General features: G+C 36.0%; 3 protein-coding genes across 4 annotated transcripts; 1 reads left to right on the top strand and 2 right to left on the bottom strand.

Annotated features, from left to right (window-relative positions):
• Positions 1-1,607: 1,607 nt before the first annotated feature.
• LOC124348695 (myosin-11-like) lies at positions 1,608-4,196 on the bottom strand. The gene has a single exon (XM_046798969.1). It carries the CDS (start codon positions 4,194-4,196, stop codon positions 1,608-1,610), a length of 2,589 nt encoding a protein of 862 aa, XP_046654925.1.
• Positions 4,197-5,150: 954 nt separating this feature from the next.
• LOC124351024 (myotrophin-like) lies at positions 5,151-5,956 on the top strand. The gene is made up of 4 exons (XM_046801777.1): positions 5,151-5,338; positions 5,401-5,511; positions 5,569-5,652; positions 5,730-5,956. Exons 1-4 carry the CDS (start codon positions 5,243-5,245, stop codon positions 5,814-5,816), a joined length of 378 nt encoding a protein of 125 aa, XP_046657733.1. The 5' UTR covers positions 5,151-5,242; the 3' UTR covers positions 5,817-5,956.
• Positions 5,957-7,080: 1,124 nt separating this feature from the next.
• Positions 7,081-11,542, bottom strand: LOC124351093 (histone-lysine N-methyltransferase SETDB1-like). 2 transcript variants are annotated; one of them, XM_046801857.1, is made up of 12 exons: positions 10,708-11,542; positions 10,303-10,643; positions 9,962-10,240; positions 9,454-9,906; positions 9,168-9,393; positions 8,643-8,888; positions 8,370-8,575; positions 8,216-8,297; positions 8,063-8,148; positions 7,745-7,997; positions 7,425-7,678; positions 7,081-7,337 (listed from the first exon to the last, which is right to left on the bottom strand). In XM_046801857.1, the coding sequence occupies exons 1-12, from the start codon at positions 11,252-11,254 to the stop codon at positions 7,131-7,133; spliced, it is 3,180 nt and encodes a 1,059-aa protein (XP_046657813.1). In that variant the 5' UTR covers positions 11,255-11,542; the 3' UTR covers positions 7,081-7,130. The 2 variants fall into 2 exon arrangements, with proteins under 2 accessions (XP_046657813.1, XP_046657814.1); XM_046801858.1 differs by having other exon boundaries at positions 7,425-7,660.
• Between the last annotated feature and the right edge of the window lie 197 nt (positions 11,543-11,739).

Here is an 11,739-nt window from a genome sequence, read left to right as displayed (position 1 = left end):
CTGTGTTGGATCTGATTCTGAGGGGGGTATGTTCTGTATCTGTGCTAACACAGCTCCAATCCCGTATCCTGAGGCATCTGTGTATACCAAGAATTCCCGGGTGAAATCGGGATACCTTAAGAGTGGATTGTTGGTTAGCGAATTCTTGATACGTCGAAAGGCGTCCCTTTCGTTTTCTTCCCAAATCCAAGTCGATGACTTCTTTGTCAGTTCTGTTAAATAATGCGCTATCTCTGCGTAACTTCGAACGAATTTTCGATAATAATTAACTAATCCTAAAAACGAGAGTAGTTGCTTTACGTTTTGTGGTTCGGGGTAGTTTAGAATTGAAGTAATCTTCTTATTGTCTGGATGAAAACCATTTACTGTAATCACGTGACCTAAGTATTTAATTTTTGTTTTGAAAAAATCGCACTTACTTAATTTTAATTTTAATCCTTCGTTTGCCAGAAGCTTAAAAATAATTTTCAAATGTTTTATGTGGTCATCAAGCGTTTTACTGAAAACGATGATGTCGTCAAGGTAAACAAGTGTAAATTCGTACAGCACGTCCTTTAATACATTGTTCATTTCTCTTTGGAATGTGCCTGGTGCGTTGCACAAACCAAATGGCATACAGTTAAATTCATACAAGCCATACTCACAAATAAAAGCTGTTTTATATTTATGTTTTTCTTCGATCTCGATTTGCCAGTATCCACTGAGCAAATCCAGAGTCGAGAAATACCTGGCACCGTGTAGACTATCAATAATTAGCTGAATGTTTGGTATGGGGTACCTGTCTTTTATGGTTACACTGTTTAACTCACGATAATCCACGCAAAATCTCATCTGTCCTTCTTCTTTTTTAGCTACTAAAAGAATAGGTGATGCAAAAGGGCTTGTACTGGGCCTAATTATATTATGTTTTAACATGTCTTCTATTTGTTTTTTTACAACAAGTCGTAGCCTTTCAGGCGTTCTCCTCATAGGCATAACGTTCGGAAGCTTGGTTGTACGTATAAGGTGCTTGACTGATTTTGCTTTTCCTAGCTCATTTAAATTCTCAGTAAAAAGCGAAAAATTTGAAATTAAAAGGTTCTTTAAATTTTCTCTGTGTGTTGTTGGTATGCCTTCTAAATTAAATTGGGGTGGATCAACTATGCTAATTGAGTTAATCTGTAATGGCGGTATTATAAGTTTCTTTAACTCATTGTCTTGTTTATAGCTAATCGATCGTTCGCTAGGGTTTATTATTATTTCGTTAGCTGCTAAAAAATCGTAACCTAAAATACATCCTTCTTCTAACTCTGACATTACATAAAATGGGTGTTTAAACGAGTGTCTACGAGCTAGTTTAATATTTAGCTCGTAGCATCCTCGTGGTTTGACTAACTCTCCTGATACTGTTCTAAAAAGCTGCGTGCTAATGTTGGCGGTATTTATTTCTTTAACTTCTCCATAGGGTACATTTATAAGTAGTCGATGTGCAAGGAAACTAGCTGAGGCACCTGTATCTACTAAAGCTTGTGTCTTTAGACCAGAAAAACTCACTGGTATACGCATTAACTGCGTAACGCTACATATTACGGGTATATTTATATTTACAACACTGTTACTCGATAAACCTACTGCTGTTCTGTTGACGGGGGCGGGGGCACGCTGCGACATTCTCGCGCGTAGTGGCCTCGCTTTCCACAAGCATAACACTCTATATGTCTCTTATTTCTAAATCCTTGGGCTGGGTTATACCAAGCGTTATGCTGTGGCCTAGCTCCAGGGGGACCTGAGGTAACGAAGTTATTCTGGCGCGGTACCTGATGGGCACGAAACGTTTGGTTTCGAAAATGCTGAGGATATTCACTTAAATTCTGAAATCTACGACGAGGATTAAACATAGGATTAAAATTTTGGGGACGCTGAAATTGTCCTTGTGATCTGTTTGAATAATTTTGTGGTGGTGGAGTTGGCTCTCTTCTCGGACGGTTATCTAGTGTATCATTATATCTGTTACCACTAGAACTACGTGATCCATGGTGTTGATTATTCGTACCTCTAGATCGAGGAATATTTCTATCCGCGCTGTGTTGGCGGCTTGGGGGTTGCTGAAAACGGATCCGATTTTCCGAATTGGACCGTCTACGATCGCCGGAAGGTGATCTGTGTCTGTTAAAGGCGTCGGCAACTGCTATTGAGGGAAAATCAATCTCGTTGTTTTCCTGTGGAGCATTTTTTCCGATAGTTAGACCGGCTAACTGTTTCTCTAAATGAACAATCTTTGTTTTCTGCCGCAAGATCTCTATATCTTGCTCGTTATCGTGTGCAGAGATACCTGCTATAGTGGCCTTTAAACTCTTATCTTCATTCTGTTCCATTCTATTAACTAAAGTTTCCGCGGCGTAGGCGATTTCGCATACGTCTTCGTAAGCACTATCAACATCCATGCGGCTCCAAACTACTTTCAATATTTTAGGCAAGAGACCCTTTAAAAGAATTTTTTGTTTAGCTTCGCCTCTCATTTGACTCAGAGATATTGCTAATGCCCTAGCTTCGTTCGTCGCTTTGTCACCTAATGTAATTTCTTTTCCGTGAATGATGTCATATAACTGATTAATTCTACTAACGAAAGTCTGTGTGCTTTGATCGGGGGTCTGCCGAAGCTCGTTTAATTGTTTCCTTAAATTTTCTAACTCTGTTTCTGTAAGAAATCTATTTATTAAAGCTTTTTCCCATGCATCGTAATCTTCCTCATCTTGTGCTCTTTCCATATAATCACTATGCCAATCCGCAGCATCTCCTCTTAGTCTATCTGAAAAATATTTAATTTTATCTTTCTTCTCCCACCCTGCGCTTTGTGCGACTCTTTCCGCATCTTTTAACCAATTATTAACTAACTGCTCTCCTCTTTTGCCTTTAAAAATCGGGATAGATTTACGTTCGTCCTGTGAATATAATTCACGTAAATGGCTCTTAGTAATTGGTGCATCTTCGTTTCCATTGCCTAATGTCATGGTTATTATATTAGTTGTTTGGGTGGGCTTTGAATGGGTTTGCGTATCTGCTACTAGAGTTGAGTTCAAATGTTTTTGAATGTATAAATCTTTAGCTTTAAGTTCTTGTTCGAGGTCAGAGATTTTATTGGACAAGTCTCGTTTGGTTGTTTTCAAAAGTTTTATGCTTGCTTCTTTGGAGTTGGCTTCAATTTGCAATGTGTCTAGCTTCTGAGATAGTTCTTGGTTTTTATTTGTAAGTGCTGTTACGTCGTCTTCTGTTAATTTACTTGCGTTCTTCAAAGCTTCGTGTGCGTTGTCTAATAGATTGTAGCTATGGTTTAGTTGTTTTATTTTATCTTCAGTATCTTCCTTAAGTTGTGATAGAGAATTCCTTAAATCATTTATGCAGTCGTTCTGTCCTATGATTTCGCTCTTAGCTTTTTCTAGATCGGTTTTAGCTGTCTCGTATTCTGTCAAAAATGTTTTACTCTCATCGCTTGCCTGACTTTCTTTGGGTCTATTATTAAAATCTGCTATTAAAGTTGCTTGTTTAAAATTTGTTCGGGTTAATGTCTCTACTTCTGCTGTTAAACGGGTGTTTTCTAGATAAGAATCGGCTACTTTCTTTGAAAATTCCCTCCTTACTTTATCTACTTCTTTTTCAGTCTTTTTCGTTTCGTTCGCTACGTCTTGTTCAAGATTCTTTGCATACTCATCTAATGCTAATTGTTTGAAAAGAAGTTCCCTCTTAAATATTTTAAATGCTTTATTCCGAAAATCTACTTCTCGATTATGAGCTTCTCTAACATTTTGTAACAAAGGGTTAAATTTATTGGGGTCTGCTTTTAATTCTACGAAATATGTCCCTAATTTTTCTAAAACTTTTTCTTTAGCCTCGCCGGTAAGATAGACTGAACTTCCAAACTCCTTCTTATGCAATTCAAATGTATACTGTTTCAAAAAATGATAAACTTGACCTGTGACTTCCTTTCTTTTTGCAATATAACTACTTCGTGTTAAGCGTTTATCTGAGGTTTCATCTATATTACTTTTACAAAGACTTATTAAATTTGACCAATGGGTAACAAAATTGTTTCTAACTTTTAGTACGCTATCAGCTAAGGAATTTACGTACGCGTCTTCTTCAAGGTCTATCTCATCAATTAAAGACTCATTAATAGCAGTAAACGAAGTGTCGCTAATTGTTGTTTGAGGATTCGTCATTCACTTACAGTTTTGAGAAAATTGATGTTTCCTTCCTCGATGTAGATGATCTCGTTGTGGGTTGTCTGGTCGTCCTGTCGTCTGGTCCTAGGTGGTGTGGCAGCTGGGGGCGATGTTCCTTTCTCGTTGACTCACGGCAGGTCTTGAAGTCCAAAACTGGCACGTTCACCAATTTGTGATGATGAGTCACAGGAGTCAAACGCGAGAGGTGCGGTTAAAGGTGTATTGAGAAACAACCAAGACAACTGTAACACGATTACAAGCATAAGCGAGTGACCGTATTCAACGAGACCTCAAATAGATCGAATGTCCGATTTATATACGGGATGATGAGCGATGGCTTGTCTGATGGTAGCCATGCCTGTTAAAGTAATTAAGACGGTGCGTATGGTAAACGCATCAACAAGTGTGAGAACTTGTCAATGGCTTTGCCATATGCTGTGAATTAACATTACAAAATGATCTTTTGTAGATTTAATATTATTATTTTTTTATTATTTTTTTTTCCCTAACTTAGGTCATGAGCTATTTTAATTTTTTTTAAATGAAAATAAAATAAAAAACATCCCTTCGGGTACCTTTGCTAACGAAGGTAGCTGTCAATAGCAGTAGGGTTTTGATTGCTTTGCCGTTTTACACAACGTTCTCCGTGACTACAGATTCAACCGTAAGATGGCGTTAACAACTAGTCTCTTCCAACTTAATAAATATTTCTTAAATGAATTTGTTAATTTTTCGTTGCCAAGGAAGAATGATCGCCTTCAAGCCTTTATTGCCTCATTAAAAAATCATCTGTTCAATAAAATATTATGTGGATAATTAATTTTAATTTAAACGTTAGCAGAGTGCCAGAGTCATGCTTTTGTGCCTAAAAATTGCAGTTTTACCGCTATGTGGTACTAGTTGATGTCTAAGAAATTGTTATTGGTTCTCGCCTTGAAAGGGAAAATAGAAAATTTTGTTTCGACACTGGACACTCTTCGAGTTCTCCCTCTTTTATTCTTCAGTAATTTAGCTTATGTATAAAGTAGGCCTGTTGAGTGTTGATGCTGTCACACTTCAACCACACAAAAATGAGTGAATTAGTTTGGGATATCAAGAATGGAGAATTAGATTCTGTTAAAAATGAAATTGAAAATAAGGTAGATGTTACGGTATTATTATCTATGTTCGACTAAAAATGGCTTTAATACATTCTGTGTAGGGCATCGATGTTAATCTTGATGTGAACGGGAGACCACTTATTTTGCATGCTGCGGATTACGGACAACATACCATAGTAAATTATCTTATTTCAAAAGGAGCTGATCCCAATGTGAGTGAAAATGTTTTGTGAATTATTAATATGATTCATCATAAGTATAATTTTAAGGCTAAAGATTCCCATGGGATAACAGCGTTGCTTGCTGCTATTTGGGAGGGACACACTGAATGTGTGAAAGTCTTGGTGAGCAAGGTAAGAAGAATTTAAAGTTCTTTTTCTTTAAAAAAATCAATATTATTCTTTAAATGTAATCTATGAATAAATCACAGGGTGCCTTTATTAAAGGAGTATCTCCAGATGGGACGTCATATTATGATGCTGCAGAAAAGGATGAAATTAAAGCTTTGTTGAAATAAACAAATGCAAAAGAGACTAAGAACATTTTCCACCATTTCATTTTGTAATTTTCAAGTTAATTTCCTTTGAAAGTTGAGGGAATTGTTGTAAAAGAAATTAAAAGTTTTAATTATAAAATACACTGAGAAACACAGGTGAATCTACTTAGAATTTGTGCTGAAGCCAATGCAATTATAACTTTAAAAATCCCATCACATAATCCCATAAATAACCAAAAAGAAATTTTAAAATTCTCATTAGGAAAAGATTACTTCAGGATTTATCAAACCATACCATTTTTCTTAAATTGTTTTCATATTATCTGTTACTACACAAGTAACATACGGTATTTCTGTTAGAAAGTATGGTTTGTTTAAATGCTGAAAGCCCTTTTAAGATTTTAGCTACCTAACCACATTAATACTAAACTATTTTAAATAAATAACTAGATTAAGTCTATACTGTTTAATAAGGTAAGCTAACTGGTCAGTGGTTGGTCAGTAACTCACTATGTGTTGAACATACTTCATGAGTATTATTTACTAACATTTTTTTTTTATTTCAGATGACGTGTAAGTGTTTATTAGATTTTATTAACTACTTTATGACGTTTTGTAGTTTTAACTGATTTTTTTCAAAAATCATGATACAGAAAAAACATTTTAATTTGCATAAATTGGCAACTTTGGCAGGTTGTGTGACGGTTTTGCTATTTTTTACGAGATTATCGTAGGCTTTATCTAATGGAGCTTAACAGGCAAACAGCTACTATGTTCTTTGCATAATATTTATAAGCATTTTTTTTTTCAAAATCAAACCCATTGTAAACCATAACCTAAACGTCATATACAACTGTCAGCGTTGCCAATACAAGGGAACTGAACATAATTCTACGGGTATTTTTGTTAAAATTTCATTTTCAATCTTCTATCTGACTCGTATCATCTCACTACCCTGACACTACCAATAATAAGATAGCTTAATACATTTGTTAATTTTCTTACCTTTTGCAAGCTAACAGCATTATCAATATTATTGGATATTGCAAACTAGTTCCATATAGTTTCACACCATATTCTCAAACGGACAAGACCGATCGTGCGAATTAAAATTTTATAATGTGAACTCTTTAAAATTTGAACAATTCAAATAGATTTATCTACAATATATGTTGGTTGTGGGGTAGCCGGGTATCATATTTGAATTGTTTAACATGATTTGTGCGCAATATGCGGCCATAAATCGTCCGTATTTCGCAGAACTGATGAGACGTGAAATAGCATCTTTAGGTGGGACGATTTATTGAGAAAATCGAGAAATACAACGGCTTGAAACTAGAGTAATCTTCCCCTACATTCTTTTGCACCACAATGACAAAATAACTTTTTGTCCGGTACACTGTCAACTTGGTAACTATAATCCCAAGTGAGCTCCGTACCAGCACGAATGAAAACGTGAGCAAAGAATCCAACCCAAGGAAATCGCAAATCTTGCGTATCGACGAAAATATTCTGTACAAACACATTTGGTTTACAGCAGTGCTAGATAAAGAAAAATTAACGAAATTAGTGGGTGAATTAATAGAACGGTAGTAATTACATATACATATATTATTCATTATCTCTTACATTTAAATATCTTCCTATGTTGCCGGTGCTCTTGGCATCCATAACGTAGCAATGCTCATTTGGACCATATAATTCACGTGTCTTCTTTTGACAGTCATCTTTCTGAATTATTCTAACAGCTGTAGAAGATAATGTGTGCGCGGATAATTTCTCAGAACTGTCATTTTTGTTCTCATGTCCTTGTCCTGGCACCAAACTTTTTGATTCTGAAATATCTGAAAACTCCCCTGAATCGTCTGATAAATATGAAAAATCTATGAAATAATTTCATCAAATTTGTTTCAAAACAGTGATAAGATAAAAAAAAAAAAAAATCTCACCACTGCCGGACGATTGAGAAATATCACTTTGATGATCAATATCAATGTCAACGTCACTTTCGTAGCCATCTTTGGCTTGTTCAATGCTTTCAATAAGGTCCAACTCCGCCAGATATTCATCGCCAAATTGCTTTCCATCCTCGTTGGCTTCTTGTTCAGTTAGAAGTTGTCCTGCATATACGCATATGAATTGACCTTTGGGTATGTCATCCAAACAACGAATGCCCCAACCACGTCTCTCGGTTCGAAACAACTGTTATGACAATAGAAATATAATGACTGCAAGAAACATGGGACAAAATTACGTTAAGGTTTTACTTGCAAACGCAAATGCAAAGGTCTCTGTGCAACTCTATTAATGCAAGTTTTACGGCACGAACATCGAGAATTACATTCGTAGACACCTAGAAATGTAAATTTCAGACGTTCTTATGTTCTTTAATTAATAGTGATAACATGATAGCAATATACCAGTGACAACATTCTGCATGAGCCTACGATAATTATATCCAGCAGTTGGATCAATTTTTCCACTAGGGCCCAGCGCAGTAGCCTAAATATAGAAGACGTTTTTAGTAGAATTCATCCAAAAACTAAGTTACCGATATTGTGATCAAATAATTACCTTAATCGTTAGTTGCCAACACTGACATTTTTCTTTATCCTGACAATCGTCCGTACAGTCACAACAAACAAGAAAATTCGGATCTAAATTCAGATTCACACCCTCTCGAGGGATGCGCTCAGTGCTGTATTCAACGTATTCAGGATTGCTGCGATCAATTGAATTAACACAAGATACTCGAACATTTTCCTTGCCATACGTGATATCTAACATAAGAAAGATAAACAATGAATTAATATAAACAAAATCCGAATATAAACGATTATATCATACCGTTAATTTTACTGTAGACGACTTCTGGCTCAAACTCAGTAAAACAATGAACAAAATTGTCAAAGCAGAAAAGATCAACGCCAAGTTGACTTCCTGTTAAACGGATATAACGATGAACTTCATCCATATTCCTCATTCGGCGACCGCAAGGGGCTCGGTATATAATACTAAGGCGTTCTCCATGTCTTTGTTTAGCCACTTCTCGAGACCAGCCACATAACATTGGAATAGAAAGTGGATTGAGATCTGAATGGAAAATATGAAGAGAAATTAGTCCCCACAATTATCGATGAATTTAAAAATAGAACATCCCCTTCCGTAAGATAAATTATGACATTCAAGTTGAAAAACAAATATTTAAAAATAAAAAAATGGGAAAACACACACATAAAAAAAATAAATGGAGACATTTTTAAATTTTTGCAAAAACTTTATATAGTCGTGGACGAAATTCTGTGGTCAGTGTGCAATGAAACGAAAGGTAGGGAAAGAAATGAACATTTTGAAAATTGATTTAAAACTTACTTTTGTTGTCTCCATCCGCATAAGGAAATTCCTCGATACACTTACTATTACACTGGTGGGGCTCAAAAGCAACATTTTTATATGATTCGTTTAGTCGGAACTTAAATCGTCCTTTGTGTTCGGCATTAACGGTTAATTCATCGACAAGCAGAGGCGTCACGGATGAAACGGAATTCGGTTTAAGGACTTTTGAAGTGCTCTTACGGGCAACAGCTCGAACTACACACTGAAGAAGTAAAACAAAATTAACACAAACAATTAAAAAACCAATACCTTAAATTCATACCTCTGTTGACGGAGATGGTGCAGAAGACAACGATAATGGAGCTATACTCGGTGGAGGAGAACGATCAACATCCCCACGAGTATATTCAACATAAGGAGCATTCTTTTTCTTATGAACAAGAGCCATATTATGTGTAGGTCTCGTTGCTCCTTGATTTTTTCTTGCTTCCGCATTTGCTAACAGATCGAAAAGGGGATGGAGGCGAGTCGATCCTCTGTATATCCACTCAAAACGATTTTCGGACGGGAAATAAATGTTAGCTAAGGATGCGTCAACAGTCTCTACTCGCCCTTGAAACCAGTTTCCATTCAATTCAGTTTTAACCGTTTGACCTCGTTGCAATTTTACCATGGCTCGTTCGGGGTACTGTTTGAGGTAATTTAACACGAAAGAGCGGGAGTTCATGTGTATATCTTGCCAAACATCTCGTGAGCTTTGGCATACCATTGTAACCTGTGTGAATTTGTAATTACTTAAAAGTATAAGCAAACATTCAAATCAGATTTACCTGTTCATGTGTACAATACTGCGCATACCCATCGTCAAAAAACACAAGGTATCGATATTGATTGAGAGTTTTCGGTGCTTCAGCAATTACGCCCGCATAATAAGACGATGGTTTTAGTTTACCATCTTTGTCTTCAACGTATTGTGCGATTACACGAGCTCCCACGGTTAACTGAACAGGACTTGACTCGGCGTACGCTAAATATTTTAAAGGGAATGTTCGAGGTTTACCCCCCGTATCGAACCGAATAACATACATCATTTCCGTATTTTCTTTTATCTGTGTTACAAAAAAAAATTATTAATATTTAACACTGAATCTTTTTAGCATAGACAATATACCCTTATCACACGTCCTTTACCCCAGGGTGCCAAAAGAGAAGATCTCATAGCATAAATAGCCTGATTTGCTTTGATTTGGGTATGAATAAACATTCCATTTGGAGGAAGGGCAGTTTGTTTGCAAGTTGGCATCAATGGTTGTATTGCTTCCACTGTGCTGGAAGTACTGTTATGCTTTGTAACATTCCCATGTGTATCAACATCGATTGAATCAACAAGACAGATTTTTGGCTCATGGGACTTGTACAGTTCTTTGCGTAAAGAATCCAAATTCTTCTCTAACTTAGAATGGGATATGTCTAGTTCTGCCATTTTATCTTTATTATTTATCCACCTTTTCTCTGAACATACACAATTGTTACATAATTTATTGTAAAAATAAAATGCTACCAAATGTATATTTACCTAAATGATTTAATGAGGCATCAACTTGTTCTTCAAATCTGTACTTCTCTACTAGGTATTTCACAAAGTTGTCAATATCTCCTTCTATTTCCACTTCTTCAGGACTTTCTGTAGAATCCTCAGAACATTCTTCGTCATCAATTGTAACCATTTGATTTTTTGGTTTCTTAGGTCCCAAAACAATACTTTTATGATCACCCAGCATTTTCACTAAAACACTTTGATGGTTTTCTGCATCCCTGTAACATCTCTGGCAAACCCTTCTCACATTAAATTTTTCAACTAAAAGACCAAAGTAAGCACAGACAAAATATGGCGCAAACCTAAGATTATCTTTACTTTCACAATCTGGATTAGAACAAATTTTTAAGTGTGACTTATTTATAAGTTTGATTTCCTTTCGATTCGAAAGAACTTTCATTTGATTTTCTGATTCATTTTTATTAGGAATCAAAGTACAATGTTGTACTCTAGGTGCTGGTTCCTTGTCACTCAAACTACATGTTCCGTTGTCTAATTCTTCTTGATTGCAAGATGCTTGTGCCATTATACTAACTTTTCTCTACTAAAAAAAAGCAAATAAAAATCAGTAAATGATTTTTGAATCAAACCACATCGAAAGGATCATAAATCTGAACAGCCAGTCAGCCACAATGCGCACAACAAAGTTTGTTTAAGTAAAATTTTCAAACTTTTGAATGTGTTTGATAAATTTGTCTGGTCCCGCGATTTTCCTAGAAATAAAATCGGTAAAATCTTCTTTCCAATCCAAACACGCAATTGTTTGCCCGTACACAGACTACGAAGTAAAGCCCGCGATGGTTGTCACTTGTCAGAGGCCTTTTCCTGATACCCAGCTTTCTTGGGGAATTTCCCAAGAAAAAGCCTAAGCTGTGCGGAGTGTTGTGGACGCTGGACTTTTGACTAAACTTGTCGACTGCTTCCAAGTTCAGTGTTGTGTATTTGCGGGCACACCAGGAAACGTATTCAAGTAAGTACTGTCTATTTGATGTAATGTAAAACACACTCAAG

The sequence above is a fragment of the Daphnia pulicaria genome, chromosome 7, assembly GCF_021234035.1.
Source record: "Daphnia pulicaria isolate SC F1-1A chromosome 7, SC_F0-13Bv2, whole genome shotgun sequence".
In the NCBI taxonomy this organism is placed as follows: Eukaryota; Metazoa; Arthropoda; class Branchiopoda; order Diplostraca; family Daphniidae; genus Daphnia; species Daphnia pulicaria.
The sequence above is the reverse complement of the archived record's forward strand: the minus strand, read 5'-3'. Positions and strand labels throughout refer to the sequence as shown.

Coding starts and splice junctions, on each gene's coding strand:
- LOC124348695 (XM_046798969.1), bottom strand. CDS start 4,196: ATGACGAATCCTCAAACAACAATTAGCGACACTTCGTTTACTGCTATT.
- LOC124351024 (XM_046801777.1), top strand. CDS start 5,243: ATGCTGTCACACTTCAACCACACAAAAATGAGTGAATTAGTTTGGGAT. Junction 5,512..5,568: donor CAAAAGGAGCTGATCCCAAT/GTGAGTGAAAAT, acceptor TATAATTTTAAG/GCTAAAGATTCCCATGGGAT. Junction 5,653..5,729: donor TGAAAGTCTTGGTGAGCAAG/GTAAGAAGAATT, acceptor AATAAATCACAG/GGTGCCTTTATTAAAGGAGT.
- LOC124351093 (XM_046801857.1), bottom strand. CDS start 11,254: ATGGCACAAGCATCTTGCAATCAAGAAGAATTAGACAACGGAACATGT. Junction 9,394..9,453: donor CACCATCTCCGTCAACAGAG/GTATGAATTTAA, acceptor TTACTTCTTCAG/TGTGTAGTTCGAGCTGTTGC. Junction 7,679..7,744: donor TTCTCAATCGTCCGGCAGTG/GTGAGATTTTTT, acceptor ATTATTTCATAG/ATTTTTCATATTTATCAGAC.